General features: G+C 36.7%; 1 protein-coding gene across 5 annotated transcripts in view; it reads left to right on the top strand.

Annotated features, from left to right (window-relative positions):
* The window catches only part of TTC7B (tetratricopeptide repeat domain 7B), a 152,596-nt gene that overhangs the window by 51,617 nt on the left and 74,952 nt on the right, over positions 1–26,027 (top strand). For 4 of the 5 annotated variants that reach the window (XM_050897117.1, XM_050897116.1, XM_050897119.1 and 1 more), the window contains 8 exons: positions 2,900–2,978; positions 5,133–5,305; positions 9,776–9,839; positions 15,632–15,769; positions 21,135–21,218; positions 22,462–22,566; positions 23,805–23,922; positions 24,117–24,174. In XM_050897117.1, coding sequence (XP_050753074.1) covers positions 2,900–2,978; positions 5,133–5,305; positions 9,776–9,839; positions 15,632–15,769; positions 21,135–21,218; positions 22,462–22,566; positions 23,805–23,922; positions 24,117–24,174 — 819 coding nt within the window. Of the gene's footprint in view, positions 1–2,899; positions 2,979–5,132; positions 5,306–8,366; positions 8,431–9,775; positions 9,840–15,631; positions 15,770–21,134; positions 21,219–22,461; positions 22,567–23,804; positions 23,923–24,116; positions 24,175–26,027 lie in introns of those variants that run through there. The other variant, XM_050897122.1, reaches the window with a different exon arrangement.

Raw genomic sequence — 26,027 nt, 5'->3', positions numbered from 1 at the left:
CTGCTAACATGAAGGCACATCGTAGTGAAAAGCAGGGAAAAGTGTGTGCTTTCTAGGCTAGGCAGGAAAAGCATGTTCCAGAATAGCTGTCACCCTCTTCTCCCCAATGTTACAAACTGTTAACAAATACAGGAAATGTACTTTGCTAAAAGCAGTGCAGTGTGGAGATCAACCATTTTGTTCATGGTATATTTTGCTTCATTACTTGTCTGTCAAAGCATTTAACTCCATTTCTGGGTGATTTAGATTGTAGTTTTGAAGTGTATTTTTTTTTTAGTATACTTCATGTAGAAGATGCTCGACAAATTTGTATTGTGTCTGTGTTCACTTGTACAGTGAATCAGTGTTAAATGCTTTATGAAGCAAAAACTAATTTTGTATTTTAAGCTTGGTTTTTTTCTTGTACAATCTTACTGCTTTTTCCATGATACAGTAGAACTTCAGTCACAAGTTTCAGTCCCTTGCAGATGCTTATAAAAATGTAACAGGTAACTGAAACAACCTGTCATGAAGTTCTTAAGGACTTTTAAAAGTTGCATACTTTTTCATAGAGTATTTTTTTTGCTCTTGTAACACATCAAAAGACATAAACTTCATATGGAAAAAAAATGCTAATTCCTAAAATTTCATAAAGATTTAAATTATTGTGATTTGAAGTTCTACTACATAGTATATGTTTCATCTGTACTGGGAAATTAGTGTTTCAAGCTGACAAGTTCTTGCTCTTGCTCTTTTTTGACAATTTTGCAGGGAACATTTGAGGTTTTTGGCAAGTCTGTCTGTTTGGTTTTTTAAATCTTGTTATGAGGACACATCTGTGACTTTGCAATACAGTCCTTGGGAGAAAGCTCCATTCATGGGAAATATGCACTTAGAGCAGAGGACTTAAAGCTGGGATTCCAGTGGTCTGGTTTTGGCTCTAAAATATTTGGCATGTGGTATTACTGAATGGTATGTATTTTGGCTTTCCAAAGGTGCTGAAGGTATCCAGCTTCCATTGAGTTCAGAGGTTTTCTTAAAATTTGGCCTACTGACTTTCTGTACTTACTTCATTAGTATATGAAGTTGGTGTAACATTCATTAGCTATTAAGAGGCCTGCCTGTGTGAAATACATAAATAAATATACTCTTTCATGCAGTTGTTTCCATGTTAGATGTATACACAAGATTAATTTTCTTTAATATGTACTAACTGGTCACTCTATGGTCAAGCTCTGCTGTAATGTGGACTTTTTACAAACAATCCTTATTTCTTGTGTGACTGGTGATTATTTCTTTTTAACCAGCTGGTGGCTTACTTTGACATAACTTTCAACCTGTTCATACAGGTTTTGTTATTTGGAAATGCTAGTTCTTTTTAAATGAGCTTTTATATAAAAGTATTTTAGAAGGTGAACTTGTGCTAGTGAAAGATGTCTGTCTGTGCTGGAGACTAAAGTTTCTGAAATACGCTGATAATCCTTTATTGTATAAAAAAACAGAGATGACCTCTGTCACGTAATCTGAAGAGTAAAATAAATTAGTAGGTCTCTAGGTAAAGTGATAAGTTATACAGTTCTATAGCAAGATCTCTTGCATTAAACACTCTGGTTTCAGGTATTCTGCAACTAAATTTAAAGAAAGTATCTGTGTAAAAATGCTGGCTTTTTTGAATTTGTACGAAGTTGCAATTCAGAAGATCAGTATTTTAAATATATTTGTAAATAAAGACATCAGAGTAAGGAAGGCAATTTCAATATCAGCTTCATAGTGCAGTGCAGTAGAGCTTTTACTTTTGAAAAGCTTACACAGTATGTAATATTTCTTTTCTCTTTTGAGCCCATGTCAGGTAAATGTTATGCAACTTGGACATAAAATCACATCTTAAGATAATACAACTATATGATATAACAGCAATGATTTAACACAAAACACGCTTTTGATCAAATAATTTTGTTTTGCAACTAAACTTTAAATAGTGAAATGACTGTCCTATGTTACATGTTGAGGTTGCAGAATTCAGTTGTTCAGCTCAACAAAAAGCCAACCCAGTCCTTCACCAGTTCAAAGACAAACTGTATTAATATAAAATAAAATATTCTCAACTGCTTTTAAGTGCAATAAAAAAACCAGGTAGCTAACTGATATATAGATGAGAAAAAGATAAAGCTGTAAGACCATTCAAAATAATCTATTGTTTGAGAAGAAAGTTCAGACCTGCTAAAATTGAACGATACCTCCTCTCTGAGGGTCTTGAATCTTTTTGCAAAAGCTCTTTAGGCAGCAGAAGTGGAAGAAGCACAGACGAAGAAACTTCAGTTGCAGAAGCCACACCAAAAGCCAGCTGGAGTCAAGAACAGAACACTGATCCCCCAGTCCTCTTCTGGCTACACAGTGGGCCTTGCTGTGTTTGTGCTCTTTCCTCTCTGAAGAATAGTTTAAAATTTTACATTACTTTCACTGAGGATTACAAGATCTACTCCTTTTTTATTTCCCTATTTTAATGTGTCAAGAGGCAGCTAAAATGGATTTTTTTTTTTCCCCCCCAAAGTTTATACTTTGAAGCCTAATGTAATTGAAAATTAAAACCATTGTAGTAGCGAGACTAAAACTTTTGGGTTTTCCCTTTTTGGGGTGGTCACTTCTTACACTTTTCCTTGCTTGCTCTTGAACTGTCTACTGATCATGAAAATGTTTCTGGCAGGGAATGTTGTTATAGTAATCAGTGGTGGGGTTCCCAGATGAATCAATCTATCTGTCTGTCTGTCTATCTATCTATCTATTTATATCTCACAGAAAGGCGATGATGATATGCAGGAAAAAAAATTATAGCATGGATTTTAACAACTTTATCGAGTAATATATTAAGGTGTTACTACATCCAAGTTGGAATACTGTCAAATTCTATGTTTATATACAGGAACTTGACGAGAGGAGTTGGTAGATTTAGAGAGTTACTAAGAGCTGTCGAAACAAGAACTACACAAAATCTGCGAATGGTAAGTTATATTAAACCACGTTCCTATTGCAGCATCTGAGTTTTAGTAGGCAGGTAAAGCATAAATATAGTGGATGAGTTAGAGACGAATAATCAGATACACAACATATTGATCAGGATCTGTTACCCACCGCTTTGTGAGGTTACATTTCCTGCTTAAGTGAATGATTACAATAAAAAGGAATGTTTGATACCCAGTCTCTCCCCTATTTCTCTTTCCTATTTGTGGTTATGATTAAAACCTGATTGGTCTCTGACTGACCATACTTTCAACCTTAATCGTAATTACCCTATTTATGACTTACCATAGTTTCAAAAGGGTGTTGTTTCATGTTTTTGTAAGGTAATGGGAGTGAGGACAGAGTGCAGTATCTTTATGTGTGTTCTATTAAGTTGAAAGTTACCAAGTTATCATTTATTTATTTTTGTGATAAAGCCTCTTAAAGGAAAACAATAAAAGCAAAATCATGAAAATTTATTATTTTTATTGTCAGAAAATAAACCTTTACCAAAAGAGTGATTTTTTTTTTTTTTTTTACATCTTTTATATAATAAAAGACCAAGGCTTATATCTTTTGCTCTAATGTAATGATTTTCAAAATGTCCTAGATTAGTTTCCTAATACTAGGCCTTTAAAACTTTCAAAGTGGTAATAAGGAAGGTAATTGGTTTCTTAATTCATTTAATAACTGATTCCTAGTAAGGCTATTAAAATTATTGAATGATAGACTTTCAATGGAGAGGGATAATATTGCAAACTTTAATAGAATAAAAGATGAAGGGCTTCTTATGGTCTAGGAATTAAGGTGGAAGATGCAGATCATATGGTGCTGTCCGTGGCTTAAACATTACACATCTGTTGCTGGGTAATGTTGCTGGGAAATACTCCCAAATTCTGATGCTAGTGTAGATCTTGCCTGCTTTCTACTGCCCTGGTACTAATCTCTTGAGTTTTCATCATCGTGATATATAGTCATGCAGCTTGTATGCATATGTATTAAACATTAAAGAGGAGATTAACCTGATAGTTATGGATTATAGGATGACTTCAAAGCTTTAAATTAATATTATTTACTTAAATAATATATATGTAAGTATTTCTACACTTAAATATATGGTGCCAAGACTAGTTGGTCAAAATAAACTTTTTCATGCTGATCTGCAACCTCATTACACTCTTGTTGAGCCTTACCAACAGTAGCAAACACCAGCACCTTCAAGTACAAGTTGTCAGAAGCCCCAGTGAGTTGGGGTTTGGACTATAACTGTCGGTGGGGGGTTGACCTTGGCTGGCTGCCAGATGTCCACCCAGCTGCTCTCTCACTCCCCTTCCTTAACATGACGGGGAGAAAATAAGATAGAAAAGCTTGTGGGTCAAGGTAAAGACAGGGATTTTGCTTACCAGTTACTGTCATGGGCAAAACAGACTCGACTTGGGGGAAATTAATTTATTGTCAATTAAAAGAGAGTGGGATGGTGAGAAACAAAGACAGAAACTAAAACACCTTCACCCCACCCCCTTTCCCCAGGTTCAACTTCAATCCTGCATTCCTGACTCTTCGACCTCCTTTCCCTACCCTCCCACTCCCTGCGTGGTGCATGGGGGGTGGAGGGTTGTGGTGAGTCCATAACAGCTCCTCTCTGCTGCTCCTTACTCCTCACACTTTTGCCCTGCTCCAGCGTGGGGTCCCTCCCGTGGCCTGCAGTTCCTTCAGGGAATATCAGCCTGCTCCACCGTGGTCCTCTCAGCAGGCTGCAGTGTGGACATCTGCTCCACTGTGGTCTCTTCCACGGAAACATCTGCTCCAGGCCTGGAGAGGCAGTACGGTTTATTGAGCACAAAATATCTGAAAATATACCTGGATGTGCTCCACTCTCAGGAGCAACGGTTGGTGTTGTTGATACTTCAGAAATATCTGGATTTAACTGATAAAATTGAAAAATTGTTTGTTATTGCCATTTTTTTTCTTTGTGTTTGAAGAATTGAACTGGATACTTGTACCTTTCAAACAGCAGTATGCCTGGTTTTTTGGATGTTTTAAAATAACAGAAAATATATTCTACATGACTAGTCTTCATTAGAAATAACCCAAGCATTTTTGAAGAGTTTGTATTCAGCATTTCTAAGGAAAATATTTATCTTTCACCTTTACAGACGATAGCAAGACAACTGGCTGAAATTTTGTTACGAGGCATGTGTGAACAGAGTTACTGGAATCCACTGGAAGATCCTCCTCACCAATCACCCCTAGATGATCCACTTCGAAAAGGTTCAAATACTAAGAATTACGCGCTCAGTAGAAGACCGCGGGTATACACTGGAGAAAAGTATGGCTGAGTTTATACCTCTCTTGTTTCTATAATTACAGCTGTTACCCAGTGCACTGGGTAATTTAGTTTATATCTTTGAAAATGTAGAAGAAATCGGGCAATGTGAATGGGAATGTTTCCCATGCTGTGTGTATATATATATTCCCTGAAGAGAACTAGGGAAGCAACATGGTTCTCCAAGCAGAAGTTTGCACTGTATGCACAAGACCTTTTGTTCTCAGTTCTCAAAAAAAATTTTTTTTTTTTTTTGTTCTATACTGGGGTATATGGTAGAGTCAATATCTCTGATTATACTTGGGATACAAAAGAAAACATGAACTGGGTGGCAAATCTGAGACTGCACATTTTAAAGGTCGTGTGCTGTTTCTAGACCTCTGTTCTGCTTTATCGTAGAAAAGAAAGAGTTAGCAATATGGAGATTCAAATTCATCCCTGAAACATTATAAAAAACCAAAACGTATCTAGCAATTTATCTAGCAGTTTCAAAGGTAGTTTATTTCCCAAGGCAGCTACCTTCTAATCTTCTTAGGTTAGTTTTGGCGTATCCCATGGTTAATTCTAGAGTAGCTTTGTTGTGTATCTCTTCCTTCTTGAAAATGTGTGGGTTTTTTTCAAAACCGATCACCATTAGTATTAAATGTGGATAGCCATTTCTTTGAATTTGAACTTTTTCTTAAAAGTTAATAGCTTGTTGTTTGTTTGTATCTGATCAAATGAAAAATGGTTTCTAAGGTAAAATTGTTTTCCTTAGACACACTCTGACAGTGCTAAAAATATATATTGACAAAATTTTGCACTTTATTACAGTCCTTGCATGTAGCTTAGTGCCTGAAAGTAATGTGCTTGTGTCAAAGCATACTAGTGAAACCTTAACCATTTGACACTGTCTTTTTTAATTTATTTTTTGTCATTGATACTAAGTTTGATCTGATGAAACTTTGTTGCATGCTTGTTTTACATAATCTGCAACCTTTGCACTGCTCTACTTGTATTCTACACGCAAGTCCTTGTGGGATCTTGTATTTTATATACATATATATTTCATATAGTCAACATCTGTTGCTTGCTTGTTTTGATACATGCTGGAAAGCACTGTGAACCAGAGAACTGAGAAATAGATTGTAGCAGTGGAGACAATGATCTAGCCAAAATTGTGATTTGCCGTAGTACAACAGTGCTAAGTAATGCAGATGGAGAAGGCTGAAATTCCATTTTAAAAAAAATTTACAGAAGAGGTTGTGGAGTCTGGAGAATATCACTGGAGATATTCAAAATCCAACTGGACATGGTCCTGGGCAACCTGCCAGGTGACCCCGCTTTGAGTGGAGGGGCTGTACTAGATGATCCCCAGACACCCCCTCCAACCTCAACTATTCTGTGATTCTGTGAAATCGGTGTGATCTGGGAATCTCTTTTGAAGAGACTGTTGTCTGTTCCATATCAAATTTTTGACCCCTTTTCTCCAAAGAATTTATTAATTTTTTTTTTATATTGTTGTCCAGCTGGATTAAAACCCAAGCGTTGTGAGTTTTTTAATTTCAGACTTGTCTGACTATGTCTAGGATGTGAAGTCATTAAAAAGCAGTCTTTTGAGCTTTAGGAAAAGATGCGGGCATAGAGTTGAACATTCAGTTTGCCAAAACAACTACTGTGCTTCTCTGCAAGTACATAATTAACAAACTGTACATGCAGGCAACCTTTTTAGGTAAAAAGCAAATACTTGGTTTGTGAATACACCTTGCTCACTGCACTTAAAAAGTATACATGTATTGCCCAAACACGAGGAAATCTCTTTTATGCAGTCACACATTTTCTCATTCAAACTATTTGGTTTCACACAGCAAATCTTAAAGAACAGTCTGTTCCTCTCTTACAGTATATATGCCTTATTAGTTACTATGAAAGCTTTTTTCCACAGTGTGACCTTGTTATGTGCAAAAGAGTCTGCTTCTGTGGTACAGTGCTTATAGAAGTAGTCCTACCTTAAATTCTGAAGAGAGGTTTTGTTTTAGTGTTCACAGTATCTTTATATTGTAACGTAAAATACTGTCATACAGCAGGCATTTGAGTTGTTTAGCTGCATTTATTGCAGATTTCCATTAATGAATACTTTACACAGCAGCAAGCCCACATAGTTATGGTGTCATTATTACTAGCAAGTAGAATGGTCTTTATCTTCAAAGATTTCTAGCAACTCTCCTTCCTTGAACAAGAATACTTATAGCAGGTTTCTCAGGCTCAGTCTTTCAAACTTACGTTCTTCATTCTCAACTCATCCTTTTGTAGAAACATGCCTCCTGGCAAAAGCGGGGCTTTGTTCAGTGTAATTTTTTTGTTCTTGGGACATGCAAGCGAGGAGTTCCACAATTGCAACAGAGCATGTAATTAAGTCCTTTTTTTGGTCACATCAGAGTGATTAGTACCAGATCAGATAAAACATGTCTAGCCGAGTATCTCATCTCCAGCAGTGATTGCAAGTAAGTACCTAAGACAATGAATAGCAAGACAGATATGTAGGAAACTTCTTCCTAGGTATTCATCTGACCACCAACTCTGTTAGAGTCTGAGATGTACTGTTTTTTTCTAAATATGTTGCTTGATATATTAAGTAACTGCATTTTGTAGATCCCTGTTACTGCCCCTTCAGTTTTCTTTATCCTCAGTTGAAGAACTGTTAAACTTCTTGGTTTGCCTTTGATTGGTAGCCATTTCATGCTTCCAGTTGCCTTTTTTGCTCTGCCCTGTTACCTTGGAATTACTTCACTCATATGCCTGCATCTATCAGGAGACACAGAAAATGTCTGAGTTCAGTCAACTAAATTGAGCTTTTTGCATACACAGGTCAAAGAAATTTCCCAGTAATTTCTGCATGAAGAGGATCTTCACTGTTTGAGACAAACATCAACTTATTTACCAAAATATATTCAAAGTTGTAGAGGAAAACAACGTTTGCTTTCGTTTTGAGAAGTGACTTTTTAGTAGTTCTCTTTGGAGCAACTTCCCTTTTTTTCTCTGGGAAAGTAACTCTTTCTAGTCATTATTCTGCTTTCTGGGAATCATTGCCAGTCGGTCAGGTTAAATCTACTTCCAGGTTGCTAAATTCTGAATTGAAGACTGGATAGGTAAATGGGGAGCTCTCTGATGCTTCCTCTTCATTCCTCATTCCCTGTCCTGGGTGGTTCTTATTCATGAGTAAATGTGTTTTGAAATTTCTTTGTTATTTAAAAATAAAAATGTCTTCTAAGATTTAGAATACTCTTCAAAATCTGGTGAGCAACTTGCATTGATTAAAAAATAAAAACCCAACAACAAAACAAGTGCCTTGGGGTCTTAGCTGCTGTATATTACCACAATACATTCGCAATGTTGCTTTCAAACTGCCTGGAGTTCAGATGTGTTTTAGTTTTCTTTTCAGGCATTTAATTACTACTTAAATTTCTAGTGCATTTAAAAAAAAAAAAACAAACAAAAGATGTTTTAATATCAGACAAGTTTTGTTTCCTGTCTGTAATTTTTTGTAGTTTAAGCACCCTTGGGACTATAGGAATTGCTTGTTAACAACAAGAAATTGTTTTCTACATTTAAACAGTTAATTGTGGAACTATTGGTCTGAATTAACAGGAAATAGTACTTGTGCTAATTCAGAAACAATTTAGAGAAAGAAATCTGAAGAGTTAAAGCACAGTCACTGGTTGGGGTGGTTTTTTTGTGTGTGTGTGAGGGAGAATGCATCAATGAATTCCTACCAGTCATGTACCCAATGCAGATTACTGTTGTCTGTCTGCCAGCATACAAAAGTATTCAGAAAGCATCCAGTGTTCAGAGAAAGCAGTAAAGTTTGCAAACTAGTCCTATGCAAACCTTCCGTATTAAGTCACAGGAAAGTGTACTTCATTAAAAACAAATATTTTAACTGCTTGGAAGTAACAGTGGTTATGGCAAGCAGACAGAGATTGCCATGGCTCTATTTAAAAATATTCACAGCTATTGAATGCATCAGGAGAACAATTCTCAAGCATATCTGGTGAAAGACTAATAGAAAAGTTTATCCACATATTGCCTAAAATACAAAAGTTATCTTGTTCTTGTGAGATAGTTTCTTGTTGCTGACCTTTGAATCAGTGATGTAGATTCAGCTCAGATAGATTAGGTGCCAGAGGCTAGTTAAACTATGGGTACAGTTTTTACAGTTGTCAAATTATGTGCAATTTGGGGATATTTGAATGTGTTCAGCTCTGACAGCTGTGGTAGTTTTGTTTCTTACTGTGTTTGGCCAACTTTTCTGAAATGCAAATTTAGAGCATGGCAAAGAAACGCGTTTTAACCAATCATTTTTTCTATGCAAGTTACTCTCTGGTCTCTTTTCTGGAAACATTCCAGTTTTTGCAGTACTTTTACTATATTTGTGTAAGCTGCTCGTAAAAGTAATGTGTTCAGCTTAAGTAATTAAATTCTTGTTTTGAACAGCATCTTTTGTCCTCAAGAAAATACAGAAGAAGCCTTACTGTTGCTGCTTATTAGTGAATCTATGGTAGGTAAAATGGAACGATGCATGTGCTGTCTATGTGTGTGTGTTTTCCTTGGGTTTTTTTAAATGAAAATAGGACTTTTTTTGTCATGCCTTACTCTGACTTGTGTTTCATTTTCTGTTAGGAAAGCAGGCAGTTACTTCTGAAAGTCAAGCTTCTCTGAGCCAGCAAGATGAGGTCTGCAAGTGTTATGAATAGGAGTTTTTCTCCTTTAGAGTGGCTGAACCTAGCCTCCTAATAACCATAGGCAGGTGAACACAAAGCCAGGTCTTTCATTTGGCATCACTTATCAGTATGAACCACTGTTACACCAGCTGGTTGCCATTCAGACAGACTCAAAATGTAAGTTATTTTTGTTGTAAAAAACAAATCAAAGACTACTAGATGAGCATAATAAACATAGCCAAAAAGTATTTTTCATTGTGCATTAAACCTCAGATATCACTCAAATTTGTGAATGATTTTTAATGATACTGCCATTCAGCGTTTGCTACAGGATTATTTTTTTTTTAATGTCCTCATTTCCTCAATAGGTGATTCCTTTCAATGCCCTACTTGTGCCTTTTATCAGCCTTTCATATTTTCCTCTAGTATGATTTTACTAGTCATCTATCAACTGCCACATACTGACATTCTTTATACCAGGTGTCGTGGTTTAACCCCAGCCAGCAACTAAGCACCACACAGCTGCTCCCCCCTCCCAGTGGGATGGGGAGGAGGATCGGGGAAAAAAAGGTAAAACTCGTGGGTTGAGATAAGAACAGTTTAATAACTAAAGTAAAATGAAATACACTACTACTACTACTACTATAATAATAATAATTGTAATGAAAAGGAATATGACAAAAAAAAAGAGAAATAAAACCCAAGAAAAGACAAGTGATGCACAATACAGTGGCTCACCACCCACTGATCAATGCCCAAGCAGCGATCCGCTCCTCCTGGCCAACTCCCCCCAGTTTATATACTGGGCATGACGTTCCATGGTATGGAATATCCCTTTGGCTAGTTCAGGTCAGCTGCCCTGGCCATGCTCCTTCCCAGCTTCTTGCACACCTGCTTGCTGGCAGAGCATGGGAAACTGAAAAATCCTTAACTGAGGATGAGCGCTACTTAGCAACAACTAAAACATCAGGGTGTTATCAACATTATTGTCACACTAAATCCAAAACACAGCACTGTACCAGCTACTAAGAAGAAAATTAACTCTATCCCAGCCAAAACCAAGACATCAGGTCAGTTATATCTTCTCAGATGGCAGAAATGAAAAGCTGAAGCTGGAATTTTTGCTGTTTTTCTAAGTGGAGAGGTGGAACCTCTAGAATCTAAGGCATCATATAGTAGTCTGTCTCACTGCACATCAATGAGACTTAGTCTTTTAAGTTCTATAAGTGATTCAAATGCTTTCGTACTCTGGCATAATTTCTATTTTGATACAGTTAAATAGGATCAGAACATTTTAGTGAACATTGTCCTATCTGAACTATTTTAAAGTGGCAAACATTTACATTGTAGTGCGAACTACTTTCCTCATTCCTAGTGATCTGCCTTGCAACATTCATGACAGAATCTGTCACCAGAAAACTAGACTGAGCAAACGTTTCCATATATCATGTGTTGGTTTTGCTGCAGGATATACTTACCACTGAAAGGGGCCACCCATGCCTCTGTAAGGTGCCTGAGCAGCTCCTGGAGATACACACGATTCTGATGTGAACTGTGGTCGTGGTATGAAGTGGAAGCAGTCCCAGTTCTGCAGGATCTGACTATTGGTTACTGTATTTGCATGTGTACTTCCTTGCATATCAGCATTAAGAAGCCAAAAAACCCAAATTAAAAGTATTGCCCTGTTAAGTCTCATTTCAGGTTACTTAGAGCTTTTCCTTTGTGAATTAGATCTGCCTAATTATGTAAAACGCTTGTTGCTGTAGAGCATATACCCTTAGCAAGCTTTCAATATTTTTTTTCTTTACAAGTAATTATTGCAGGTTATCTGAGGCAAAAGAGTTTGTTTCAGGGGAGTATAAAATCTTTCACATGATTGACTTACTTTGGCTAAGTCATTTGTTCAAATTAGTTTTGGAGGGGGGAAGGGGGAAGATTGAGCATAAAAAATACTAATCACTACAAACTTATCTTTCTGAGAGTTGAGAGCTGTTACTTGAGCTTCAGTGCATGTTAATTTTCTAGCTGTAGTAGTTCTGAAATAGTATGTGATTTATGATTTTGAAACCAGTATTTGGGAAAGAAGTAAGAACAGTTACAGAAGGTTGAGTAATCATTCGTGTTTTGAGATAGTGTTGTGTTATTAAAGTAGTATGATCCCTTCCTTGCATTGTCTGTGCGTTAGTAAAAACACAGATAAGGTGTTAAGACTTCTGTCCTTCAAGAACTTATTCAAGTAAATATTGGAAAACAGAATGAGGATCTCACATATAAGTAGCATTTTGTGTAAGTAAAAGTAATCAAATCACTGTGTATATATGAGCCCTAAATCATACTGCTAGTTTCAGGGAAGTGATGCACTCTAACATCATAACTTCTTCTTATTTGGATTAGATCTAGTGCAACATATATCCAGAAAATTGAATCTTGCTAGTGGATTACAAATGCTACTTTTGTGTCACCTTGAGTTCCCTTAATTTCCAAATTCAGAAAGGATGCTTTGAGTAAGATTTAAATTGTAATATTTATGAAAGAAATGCTGTGGGAAAGATAGTTCTGTGCTTTTCAAGTGTTCTAATTCTCTTATAGGTACATTTCAGAGTACAAAATGTCTCTTTTAGCCACATGACTGCTGCTACAGTGTATTGTCATGCCTAATGAGGAAAGTCAGCTGCAACTCTGCCATCACTCTTACTGTAAGACGTCCTTGTATTCTAGCTGTTATACTTGCAAAGTATAGACCATCCTTTCCTTATCTAGGCAGGAATGAGTAGAAAGGTGGGATCTGAAGGACTGACATCTTCATGTTACAGTGCATGTACATGTTGCTGCATGTCAGCTGAGCTGTAGTAACAGAATCACAGAATGATTGAGGTTGGAGGGGACTTCTGGAGGTCATTTTGTCCAACCCCCCTGCTCAAGGAGGGCCACCTGGAGCCGGCTGCATCTGTATCCAAACGCCTTTTGAATATCTCCAAGCAGGGAGACTCCACAACCTCCCTGGGCAACCTGTGCCAGTGCTCAGTCACCTTCACAGTAAAAAAGTGTTTCCTGATGTTCAGAGGGAACCTTCTGTGTTTCAGTTTGTGCCCACTGCCTCTGGTCCTGTCACTGGACACCACTGAAAAGAGCCTGGCTTCATCTTCTTTTTACCCTCCCTTCAAGTATTTGTACATATTGATAAGGTTGCCCCCTCTGAACCTTCTCTTCTCCAGGCTAAATGGTCCCAGCTTTCTCAGCCTTTCCTCATAGAAGAGATACTCTTTATTCATCCTAGTGGTCATTTGTTGGACTGTCTCCAGTAGCTCCGTATCTCTCTTGTATTGGCGAGCCCAGAATTGGACACAATACTGCAGGTGTGGCCTCACCAGTGCTGAATAGAGTGGAAGGATTGTCTCCCTCGACCTGCTGGCAGCACTCCTGCTCATGCAGGCCGGGATGCCACTAGCCTTCTTTCCAGCAAGGGCACATTGCTGGCTCCTGTTCAACTTGGTGTCCACCAGGACCCCCAGGTCCTTTTCTGCCGAGCTGCTTTCAAGCTGGGTGGCCCCCAGCAGGTACTGGTGCCTGGGGTTGTTCCTTCCCGGGTGCAGGACTTTGCACTTCCAAGTCTTTGTTGAAGCCTTTGATGAGGTTCCTGTCAACTCATTCTTCCAGCCTGTTGAGGTCCCTCTGGATGGCAGCACAGCCCTTTGGCATATCAGTTCCTCCTCCTAGTTCTGTATCATCAGCAAACGTGCTGAGGGTACGCTCTGCCCCATCATCCAGATCATTAATGAAGATTTTGAACAGGATCAGGCCCAATATCAATCTCTGGGGTACAATGCCAGTTACTGGCCTCCAACTAGACTTCGTTTCACTGATCACCACCTCCTGGGCTCAGCCTTATGTGTTATTCTTAGCTGATGGTAAAAAGGCTGAGCATATCCTTTCTTCCACTGCGAGTAAACTAAGTTATACTGCTCACATTTGCGTCAGGCTTAAAGTGTGTATAGGGTAAGTGTGGCCAGCTGACCCATTGCAGTTTAACTGTCACTTTATTGTGTCTGAGACCATGGCAGTTCTGAAACGCTGAGCACTTAAGTTGGTACATACATTCTGTTTTATAATTATGCAGAAAATCATTGTTCAAATATGTAAGATATCTACAAGGCATCCTCTCCTATAATACTGCTTTGGCATTGTCAGCCATTTTTTCACAAGAAGTGCTAGTTCATAGCTTGTTCTGCACTTGCAAGGAATTGAGTCAAATAGTGATTAAATGTGGAGTTAAAAAGGAAGAAGTTCTTGAAGCTGACTAAATATTTATGCAGTGTAGAAAGGAAAAGCCAAAGACTTCTTGATCAAAAGAAAGCAAAATTTCTGGTTTGGCGTGTGTGTGCGGGGGTGTGTGTTTTCAAACCAAGCTGTGGATTATTCAGTTGATAATTCCTGAAATGTCTGTGCATTTTACGCTCCATGTATCTCTTTGAAAATTTCTTTCAGTATTCAATTATTCTGATTTTAAAGATGGATTGAGTATGTTCAGAGCTTAAAATGTTATCCTGTTAAAGCAGAGAAACAATTTATTATCCCTTAATCTGTGTCATTCTTCACCTCTGCAAAAGGGGGAAATAAGCTGCCCATTAAAATTTAGTGTATTTAAGTAAATGTATTAAGGGGGCCGTGCCCTGTGTAATTAAAAAAAAAAAAATAGAAAAGGAGGGAGGAGGAGAGAGAAGGATCTTTAACTTCTGACTTCAAACTACCAGATATACTAGCATTTGTACCAATGGGAATATTAAACATCAAGAAATCTAGAAATAGATAAGATATCAAGATAAGGTATTTTCAGAGGCTTGATGGTATAGTGGGAGAAGTACTGGGTAGTTCAATATAGCTAGTCTTAGCTACTGGGAGACCTGAATTTTCTCCTTTGCCCTTTAACAAGATTTCTCTGTGAACATGGTCAATTCATTTAGTCCAGTTCTAGTTCAGCTTTCTTCCTTCTCAGAAGGAAAAGTTTAATTAAGGAATTAAGTTTGTAATGTGCCTTTCACAAAACAGGACTGAAATTACAAAGCCTTACTGCAAACATGGCCTGATTCCAAACCTGTGCTTAGAACCAGGGACAGTTTTCACTTCTCACTAGTAACTCCTGAAGGTGATTGTGTGGTTATTCTGGGCAGTTTACTGCTCACAAGTGAGAGGATAGTGTCATAACGTTATGAAGATAAAAGAAATTGATTGCCTTATTTTACAAAAGCTGGAATAGAGGATTTGAAGATACTTCTAATATGTTTTATTAGCATACAAAAAATAAAATTAAATTTAAAAAATGCATATACATTATATTAAAAAAACCCCCTTATTTGGTTTCTAAGAACTCTTAAATAATTTTAAATACATTACCTAATTTATGTAATTAGAGTCAAGTAATTAAAAATAGATCCATATAGAAACATAAGTCTTGCCACTAACGTATAAAATTGGTGATTCTTGCTGCCTATAAATTAGTAGCAGATACTATCTCTCTGTGTCACCTATATCAACTGCTGACTGTCAGTGTGAATAGAACAGTGGTTACCTGAGCAGAAATATAGGTTGGATTACAATGGCTGACTGTTTCTTTTTTCGTGGTATGTTTCAGGCTAACCGTGATGCTGTACTGAGCAGAATACCAGAACACAAAAATGATCGTATCATCAGTTTGCAAAGTGCATCTGTAGTCTATGATTTACTTACTATAGCCTTGGGAAGAAGAGGCCAATATGAAATGCTCTCAGAGGTTTGTCGATAATAGTGAATATTCAAATCTGTCTTCGTTGCTTATTTCTGTTAATCGTGTTAATTGTGGTAGTACTTAAGGGCTAAACAAATATAGGACACTGTCATTCTGACTACTGTATAAATACAGTAGGTAGTTTCCACCCCAAAAGTTTACTGTCTAAATTTATACAAGTGACTTGAGGTGGTCAAGCACAGAAATTGTGTGAATGGTCTCGTCAATGTTTAATGGCACAGAAATTCACATGGTTTTTAGGCGGGGAGGCATGGATCTGCTTAAAAGGATACACATTAAATGGAGACAGCAGGAAGGAATGGCAAAAGATAAAAGCTGTTGTGGATATAAATGATAGATATAAATACCTAGAAAAAGGATTTGTGAAGTTTTATTTCAAAAGAAAACTTTCTTTTACACCTCGTAATATTTGGAGTGCTCCAAAGTCCTCATAGTTTGTAAAATGGCTCTGAAGTTAATAAAACGAAAAAGTATTACTTTTTCAGGTCCGTAGGAAAGTGCGTTCTCTATCTCAAATGTCTTGTGTTCGATTATGCAACTTGCATGTGTTTTCTTAGATTGTGGTGACTTACTTCTTCAGGAAATTTTCAAGTATTGTTAACAGTTTTATACCTGAGAAACAACTACAGCTTGCTGGGCAGAGCAGATCTTTCTGCCGCTCAAAACAGTGCTCACCCAGCAGCAGGATACTGTCGCTGACCATGATTAATTATTGGTATCCAGAAGGAATACTTCAGGATGTGTGGTAGGAAGGCATATCCAGGGATTGATTTGCTGAGAAATGGTTTCTCTCTACCACAACAGAGGACTTTTATTAAGACAAAAAAGAAAAAAAAAGCCCCAGTTATTCTCTGGTATATGTTGATAATTGCCCTTTAATCTGCATCTCCTGTGATGTTAAGCTCTGAATTTGTCTATTCCTCTTCTTGAAAGTACTTCATAGCTGCAAGTCGTGCATACAAGTCAGTTTAATCAGTACAATAGAAAGTCTTTCACAAAACTAAGGAGTATGAAAGCTCATACAGGACAGTCACCCTACAACATAATCTAATCAGGAATATTTCCGTTTACTTGCCACTATAGACACTATCACCTTCATGGAGTTTTAGGCAGTTGCACCAAAGCTGCAAGAGATGACTCTCCATATATTTTAGTCTAGAACTTTTTAAAGGATAGACATCGACAAGTATTGTAAAAAAAAACTTGAAAAGGTAATTCTGAGTTCTTTTTTCTTTAAGCAGCTGGCAACCTTTCCTTTTTATATACTAGCCTAACAACTAGGCAGAGGTAGTGTAGCCCTGGGTTCCAATTCTTATTCTTTTGTCTGTGGTGTGGTGGTGGGTTTTTTCTGTTGTAGGATTTTTGTCTTTTTTTAAATGTTAAACCACCATTCTATCAATGGGAACACCACAGGTTCCTGGGATTCCTCCACTGTCTCCTTTGGGACACTTTGGGTAGTATTTATGTCACAATAGATGCAACTTCTTGTTCGCAATTCCTCTTGCCTTTCTTAATAGATAAGTTTTTTGGCTTCGCCAGGAAAGCTAGAGGTATCTCTCTTCTTAGCCATGTATCCTGAAGTCTAGGACATTACCCTGAAGGGCAGGAGAAGACTCTTATAGTCCACTCACATGGAGAAGAGCATAGAGCTTGCTCCCTCACTGCTTGTGTGGTTGATTTAGCCCCTGTAGCTGACAGATGAGTACCACTGCCTGTTCCTTTTGCTTATGTGTTTTGAGCACAGTTGAATGTTCTAACTAATGGAAGATGTTTTAACTCGACTTAGGTCTTTGATTTCAGTGCCTTTTAGAAGTTGCTTGTGCTGGCGGTGATCTTGGTTACAGACAAAAGCAGAACCATGAGTATCTGGAAAGTTAGAGCCTCCATGTTCAACCAGGTTTTTAGTTGAGGGTTTTGAGCCACTGCCCTGGGCTTTGACACCTGAAGTCTACCTAAGACTTGTTTTAAGGTCTTGTCTTGTTCTTTTTTAATCTGGGTTTAGCGTTTTTGTAGTTATATTCCATCAAAATTGTATGTATATTCTTTTGAAATGTTCTCTTTGAAAACTAGAAAATACTTCTTACGTGTTTGAAAAATACTTTTCAGTACAGAATAATTGAAATGTATTTATTATATGTCCATGAAATATCTATTCTGAACATGAAAAAAGTCATCTTAGGAAGAGCTGGTATAACAGACAATACTTACTTTAACATACAGATACTCTAGAAGTACAGCTGCAGGAGGAGCTTATCAGGAAATGGTTAGAACATCTCATTTGTTCCAGTTCTTGTCATCCAAAGCATAGTGGAAAACATAGACTTTAAGAAGCTCTTACAGTTTAGTGAGAGGTTAGAGGATATCTGCCCTCAAATCCTGTGGCCCATAGTCTGAAAGTTTTATAATTTATAGTATTACAATAAACACAAATTCAGAAATGTATAAACATTCTGTTCAGTTATGTAATAGGCATATAATTTTTTGCTGGCTTCATTCTCTGTGAGCTAATTATAATTGCTCTAGTAGAGCTGTTGTAGCTTCAAGTCAGAAAGCACCATTATTCTAACTGTGGAAATGGTATTCACCCACCAGTTCCAGTATCTTGTTATCATCTTCTGGTTTAGCTATAGCTGATTACTTACAGAAGTAGTTAGTTGTGGTATAAGAACATTACAGGATCAAAAATCTGTCTCATCCTTGTTAAACTGTTCTAATGCTGAGTCGTTCTTAATTGAAAAGGTCTCATTTCTTTATGGAGTTTGTATACAACGGGCTTTCAATTTCTTACAGCTTCTTCAACTAGATCAAGGAACTTTCTACTGTCATAATTCTTTCCTAAACAAAAGTACTCAGACTGTCATCAAGTTGGTTTTTAAGCTTTGTAGGATATGACATATTGAGCTTATCAGTGTCCTAGTAGGAGAGATGTTTTCCAGACCAGAAATTTTCCTAGATACTCATCTTGCAACTCTCTAACTTCCAGCATATTCTTTTCAGGAGGAGACCATAGTGCTAAGCAACAAAATTCAGTAAATGCATTCAACATTACCTGTCCATATAGTGATTTGTGATTATTTACAAGGCAATATCAACAGTTGCATTTCTGCCTCTCAGGAGAGGGATTGTGCTGAATGTGTTTTCAATTAGTTAAGTCAATTGCCATTATTCTGAACATTATCTTAACTTGCAGTTTTCCAGGGTACTATTGCTTGTTATGTATTTCTCATTGATTTCTTGATGGAGCCTGTTGCTCTTTGAAATTAGTTGTTGTTACTTTGTTCAGAAGAACCCAGTTTATAAGGTGTTCATGTTGTTGTGTAGGTCACATACACATACATGCAGATATATCCCTTACCCCCGCATATGCTAACCGCCAATTTTGTGATCTTACAAAGAAAAAAAATCATGTAACTTGTCACATTTCATACTGAATGAAGCCAAGTAAATAGAACTTGAACTCAAGGAAAAAGAACGGTAAATAGATCATTAGTACGTTGAAACTCAAGCCTTTTAGAATAATCTACAATCGTGTCCTGTGGCCCTATAATTACAAAATGATAAAAACTTAAAGTATCAACTTCTCCAGCTTCTTTATTTTCTGCCAGTTAGAATTGGCAATTAGTTTTTAATTAAGCAAGGCCTAGAAAATAAGATTTTTATTTTTCTAATTGTGAACAAGTACCTCTATATAATTAATGCACATGCATACGTGTATGAATATGTAAAAAAGGGAGAAGAAAGTATGATTAGACAGCCTAAAAAGTTATAAACATATTTTGACATTAAGTATTAAGTTTCCATGTACCACTTGTTTGTGAATCTCTGGGATGACACGGCTGCTGTAGGTCAGAGTTCTGGAAGAAGTGCTGAAATTACTTAAATCATATGTAAAACACTGCTATCAAAACAGGTAGAATGAGTTGTATTTGAAAATGTATTTGAAAAGATAAGCCTGAATTCATTCTCCTTCATTTAGAGGCACTCAGTTTAGCACCATAGTTGTACTAATCGGTGGAGAGAGAGAGAGGGATTTAGCAACTTTTGTTTTCTGCCAAGTTCATGGAGGGAAGTGGAGCAGTGTGCCTTACCTAGGCATCTCTGTGAAGTATCCAAAGTAATAGGAGAGGACATCACACATAACTTACTTATTTGTTTCTTGCTGTGATCTTTTTGCTTCCACTGATGGAAAGAAAGTCCAATGGGAAAATAAATGCTGTGTTGGTTTTTTTAATAGACATTTAATTAACTTACTACACTTACAATCTGATGATGAACTTTTAACAACAGTGTTAGAATTTCTTTTTAGAAACTTCATTCCTTTATAATAATTTAATAAAAATTCTATTTAGTAATAGTCTTGATACTGGACATTGTGTAGTAGGAAAAATTCTAGCATACATTACTTATATGTAGCAAATAACGCACTTCTCGTATTTGTTTTTTTTCATCCTCAGTGCTGTTCTTTGCTTCAGGTTCTGTTAAAGTGTGGGAACACACTACACACCTGGCTGTGCTTTCTGTAATGTTAAGGCTGAGTTTGAATGTGAAAAATAATTCATGGTATTACAGTTTAGAATATACATTGTAGCTATCAGAGCAGAAAAGCTGCTTCATGTAATTGGACTCTGCAGACTAGAAAGTTAATTGCTAAATCAGTTTAATCCAGAAAAGTGTTGTACCCTTTGACTCTCTGGAGCTGGCCTGATTAGTAAAAATGAGCATAGCAAAATGAAATAATTCTTATTGACAACAGCAGATATGAAAGCTTCAAAATTAGCATATAATGCTAATTTAATATATTTAATCTCAATATAGTAATAATGAATTTCCTTTTGGCATTCAGTTATTAAGTTGAAAGTCTCAGCAGAATATTGAGTGTGAAGTTAAAATTCTTAAAAATAGATATAATACTGTCAGGTGAACCTTTACACCCACCCCCCACCCCCTTTTAAGTGATACTGAGAAGTACTTGTGGTGCCATTGCTTCTTAAGTATTCACAATTTAGGAAGAGTGTGTGTACAATTTTCGTTTTCACTTAAGACTTGTCTCCTGCCTTTTGCAGCTGGTACCTTCAGTAAGCTGATATTTATCGTTCCTTCTTCCAGACTAAATAGGACGGTACCAGCAGGAGTATTTAAACAAACGTAATAAATGGCAAATCAGTTTTCTGTTCAGTTCTTTTTTTCCATATAGAATCCGGCAGCTGTTTTCACTTAACTTATTTGAATGATTTAAATTTTTAATTACATATATTTTAGGTATGAGTCTACAAGAAAATTTTTATACTAGTATATCTTCTTAATAGTTGAAGAATGTGCCCTTAAATAACAATTTTCCCCCCAAAATTAGTGTTTAGAAAGAGCCATGAAGTTTGCGTTTGAAGAGTTCCATCTCTGGTATCAATTTGCGTTGTCCTTGATGGCAGCAGGAAAAGTAAGTCTTAATTTTTTGGTGTAATTCTTCTATTGATGGCTTTTGATAACAACATTTGGCACTTCTCTAATTTTCATCTGTAGTGTTTTTGAAAATAATTCTTATCCTTAGATCAGCTAAGTACACTGTACTCCTGAATTTATGCCTAGTACTGGACAAAGAATGTTGTTATTTCAATAGTTTCTAACTTAGGAAGACTGAAAGGTGATGATAAGAACTATCTTGCCAGCAAGCTTAAGCTAAGCTAATTGAATGTAAGTAGTGAATTATACCAGATCATATTACTCAGTAACAACTTGTTTAAGTGCTGTTTTGATGAACGAATTTTACGCTTAAGTACAAATTAACACTGATTCATGATGCTCTTGCTTTTTTTTTTTTCCTATGGGAATTTCTGACTCTCTTTTTTTAATATTACTGTCTGTGAGACTGTGTATTCTGTGCAATTAAAGTGAGAGAGGTTTTTTTTAATTTTATATAACCTAGGAACTGATGTTATCAGATGCAATTTTCTATTTTCAGTTCTTTTTGCTTTTCCCTGTCATGTTACGGAAAATAAGTGGCATTCATTATGTAATGTAAAGAATACTAATTTTCTAAAAGATCATTGTCAATGGGGGTAATTTGCTTATCTTCAGTATGAGGGAAAGGAATGATTTATATTTTCTTTAGAAAATATTTTTAGAAGCACATTGGTTCTGAAGAGGCTTGATTCTTCTTCCCATTCTCTGTTTACTTTGAGTTATCTTCTAAACTGTGATTGGATGGAGGCAAATGAATTAAAAAAAGAGGAGCAGTGCCAGCCTGTTATACAGTCTTATATCAGAGCTATTCCTAAGTGCTGTTGTAACTCCCAAAGAACACTAAAACACTGCTTGTTCTGAAGACACTGTCCTGTTCCTGCTCTTTCATTTGCCTGGCTCAAATGTTGTGAGCTTACAGGCCTAGCAAAGTTTTAAATGCATCTCAAAACTGTTTTCTGAATCATGTACCATTGGAATCACATTCTGGGCAAATGTTTCACTAGGGACACTTAATGGTAGTCCATAGGGGTTAAATAACAACAGCAGTGCTCAAAGTCTTGTGTTTCAGTTGCATGAGGAGTTGTGACAAATTGTCAACAAAATGTTTAGTAATGTCTCCTTCACATGGGAAAAATAAAGTAAATGATGGAAACAGGATTCTTCTATCTCTGAAACATATTTGTGCTTTTAGTAATTTCAATGGAAAATGTTTTTAACAGTCTGCTCGAGCTGTTAAAGTCCTGAAGGAATGTATACGTTTGAAACCAGATGATGCAACTATTCCACTCCTTGCTGCAAAGCTCTGTATGGGATCTCTCCACTGGGTAAGCTTTGACACTCTGTCTTTTCAGCAAGAGCTGTGCTAAAATGCAACAAAATCTTGGTTTAGGGATATAGCAGATACTTTTGCACAGTGACTACATGCTCTTGGTCATCTCTAAAAATACGGCACAGATACGTATATGCACATGTACATCCCTGTTTGCATGGCTAATTTAAAATATTTGACAGCAATGGTTATGTTTATCAAGGTAGCATATCTTGATACTGATCTAAGACATAGCTAAAAATGTATTAGAAATTGAAACATTGGCATAGAGAGATTCAAAATGCAACTTAGACTTCTGTTTCTTCTGTGCAAGAGGAAAATAACTTTTTTCTGGAAGATAATGAGACAAATCTCTCATATTCAAGAGAGTCTTCTGGTGATACCATGTTTGCATGCAGCTGGGGTTTATGAATTTTTAGAAGAATGAGTATATTTTAAAAAGGAGGAAAAGAGGAGGGAAAGGTCACAATCAGAAACTGAGAAAATAGTGCAGCAGCAGGAACAGGACTTGTTGAGGCTGACAAAAATACTTGTTGAGGCTTAATAATTAACGTACATCCTAATTCTGTAAATTGTTCCCTATGGATTGACTCCATATGGAGTAGCTTACTGTACTTAGCATTTACATTTACTGGAATGGATTCAGATGTTATTTTTTTCTTTCTAGATTGTTAAATAGTGTGCTAGCATGGATGTGCAGTTAAACTTTGATCTTTTACATGTTTCTCTATTTATGAGTTTGCATACATTCAACGATACTGTATGTGATGCAGAGTTCTGCATGGCTATACTTTTTTTTGCAGGGTTGGAGCCATAGTTCTTGTAATTGATTTTCCTAAAGAAATGGTTCATGGGGCAAGAATTCTATTTATGAAATGCAAAAATGGTAGATGGCATATATGGACCAGAAATGCCTTTTTTATTTAAAAAAAAAAAAAAAAGGAAAAAAAGAAGAAAGGGCAAGACTACAGTAAGTTTAGAATGATCTGTGTGTTATGTGCCAGAGTTTCTCTCAACCATAGGAATGGGTGCTTCAGCTTAAAATCTGTGTTCTTTACTCAGTATTTAGCAGGAAAACTAAGTCTAATGAAAAATGAAATAGTCCTTAAAAGCAATCATGGCTGAGATTTCAACAGACTCAGTGTGCATAATACACATGCTGTGCGTTCTTCTCATTATGATGTAAGATTTAACTAGTTTTAGACTTACATGGATGCTTTATAATATTTTCAGTTGGAAGAAGCTGAAAGATTTGCCAAAACAGTTGTTGATCTTGGGGACAAAACATCAGAGTTCAAAGCAAAAGGCTACTTGGCACTGGGATTGACTTACAGTCTGCAGGCTACTGATGGTAAGATAAGAATAAACATTCACATTTGGAAATTCCCATGTTGCCTAAAAAAGGATACCTAGCAGACTGCTACTTAAAATTAAAGCTTCTGTGTGCAACCACTTTTTCAGTCAATGTATTAAAACTTCTTCAATGAGCATGTGGAATGAAATCTCTTGATCTTGCATATCGCTGATTAAATATATTCTTTTTAGCATCTTTGCGAGGGATGCAAGAGGTCTTGCAGAGAAAGGCTCTTCTTGCATTTCAGAGGTGAGTGGGTGTTAATCTTTTCATTTCATTCTGCTATATGTAGTGAAAAGCTTTTATTATGTGTTAAAAAGATGGACTTGTAAAAGATTGTGTAATGAGGATTTCACCTCTGGGAGTCTCCCTTCATGAGTACAGAAAGTATTTCTTTAGCATTTACTTCATCATTTTCTGTCAGAAATATCTAAATTGATTTCTAAGGATTTCCTTTTATTTCATTTTAAAGGCATTTGTGTTGCTCTCTAGTGTAAAATATTTGCTCAAAGGAGTATTCTGTTCTGATCTAGAAGGGAAAATCATATGATGCAAGGTTTCAAGTCATGGTTCAATGTGATAGTGTTTCTAGAAAAGTTGGTCGCTGATCAGATTGTGTAGCAGGCTTTTGCAATTATCTCTGTAGAGGCAGAGCAATAATTGAGGCCCTGCTGCTGTGGATGAGGGGTGAAATGCAGGTAGTAAGGTAGTAAGGTAGGGGGAAAGAAAAAATTCTGTCTGGAGATTTAACAGCGTAGGCAGTGACAACGCAAATGCCCCATCTTTCAGGTGCCTTACACAGAAGTAGCGCTGTTGGGGATGACAGTAGTTCATTCTCAAGGGTTTGACTCTGCAAACGAAATAACAATAAACAGGTGAATGAGAACATCTCTACCCTAATTATAGAAAAAACAAATCTTGATGGCAAAGCTGGCAGAAGTGCTGCAGCATCTAAATATGTCTCTTTTTTATGTTTATATACCCTTGAAAACCCTACTTCGGTGAGATGGGCCTAAATGCTTCAGGAAAACTGATTTGTGCATTAATGTGAATACAAAGTCTCAGATTTTTGTTGGTGATTTTGTATCTGAGGGGATAGGGCTGAAAAAGTGTTTTGCAGGTAACTTTAGAGTAAGGCTGGTATGTATTGGTCCTTCCTTTTTCTGTCATAACTACTCCTCTGCGTGTAAATATGTTTTAACATATCTTTGCTCTTCCTGTTCCTTAATGGTTTTAATAGTTTTTTATTACTTCAGCATTCTTTCTCCATGTTGAAACTGAACTTTCTACCTCCTGGTTTATACCTCAGTTCATCACCCATCCCTCTCACCACTGACTTAATCATCACTGTTTCAAAAATACTGTGCTAACCATTTCTTGCCATTTCTACCCATTTACTACTTTTGAGGTTCTAATAGTGAATTGCTTTCTTCTGCTGTTTCTTTGAAACAGCAAGGGATGAAATGAACCTTAGCCTGAAGCTAATCCATTCCAGTTCAGCGCCTGCTGACTCTACCCTCCAGTTTAGTATAGCGATTCCCAAAATTCTGAGAGTCATTCCCTGCTATTGATCTGTCTGGAAAATTTCCATTTTTTGAGGGTTGAGGTTGTGCAGCGTTTTGACTACCCATAAATATGAGGATGCTTTTATAGGTAGCATACTGGTTATTGTGGTAATATTTTGTTAGGTTGCTCTAGAAAAAGAATAAGTGGTTTGAGTTAAAAGAGAATAAGCAATACACAGTAAGTAAGGGGAACTATTTTTCAAACGATATTCAGCTTCTTATCACCGCAAAATTACTCTTTCACACTCTCTATTCATATATTGTTGCTTGGTTGTGTGTTTATGTTGTCTTTCACCCAGGAAATTTTCTGTTTCATTCTCTACAGCTGAACAATAAGTCTCTTGATACCTTCCTAACTGCTCGGTTTCGAAGACTTCCTAGCAGCAAATAGTGCCAGCTGAAATCTGAAAACGTATTTAACATCTCTTCAGTGAACCATTACAGATGTCCTTTAGCTATATAGGTTGAGTGGAACTTCAGTTTTGTAGGGATATGGAGCTTTGAAATGTTTATGCTAACTAGCAGAATATAAATTTA

This window comes from Gymnogyps californianus, chromosome 5 (genome assembly GCF_018139145.2).
Source record: "Gymnogyps californianus isolate 813 chromosome 5, ASM1813914v2, whole genome shotgun sequence".
In the NCBI taxonomy this organism is placed as follows: domain Eukaryota; kingdom Metazoa; phylum Chordata; class Aves; order Accipitriformes; family Cathartidae; genus Gymnogyps; species Gymnogyps californianus.
Note: the sequence above shows the minus strand (reverse complement) of the source record. Positions and strands in the feature narration are given on the sequence as shown.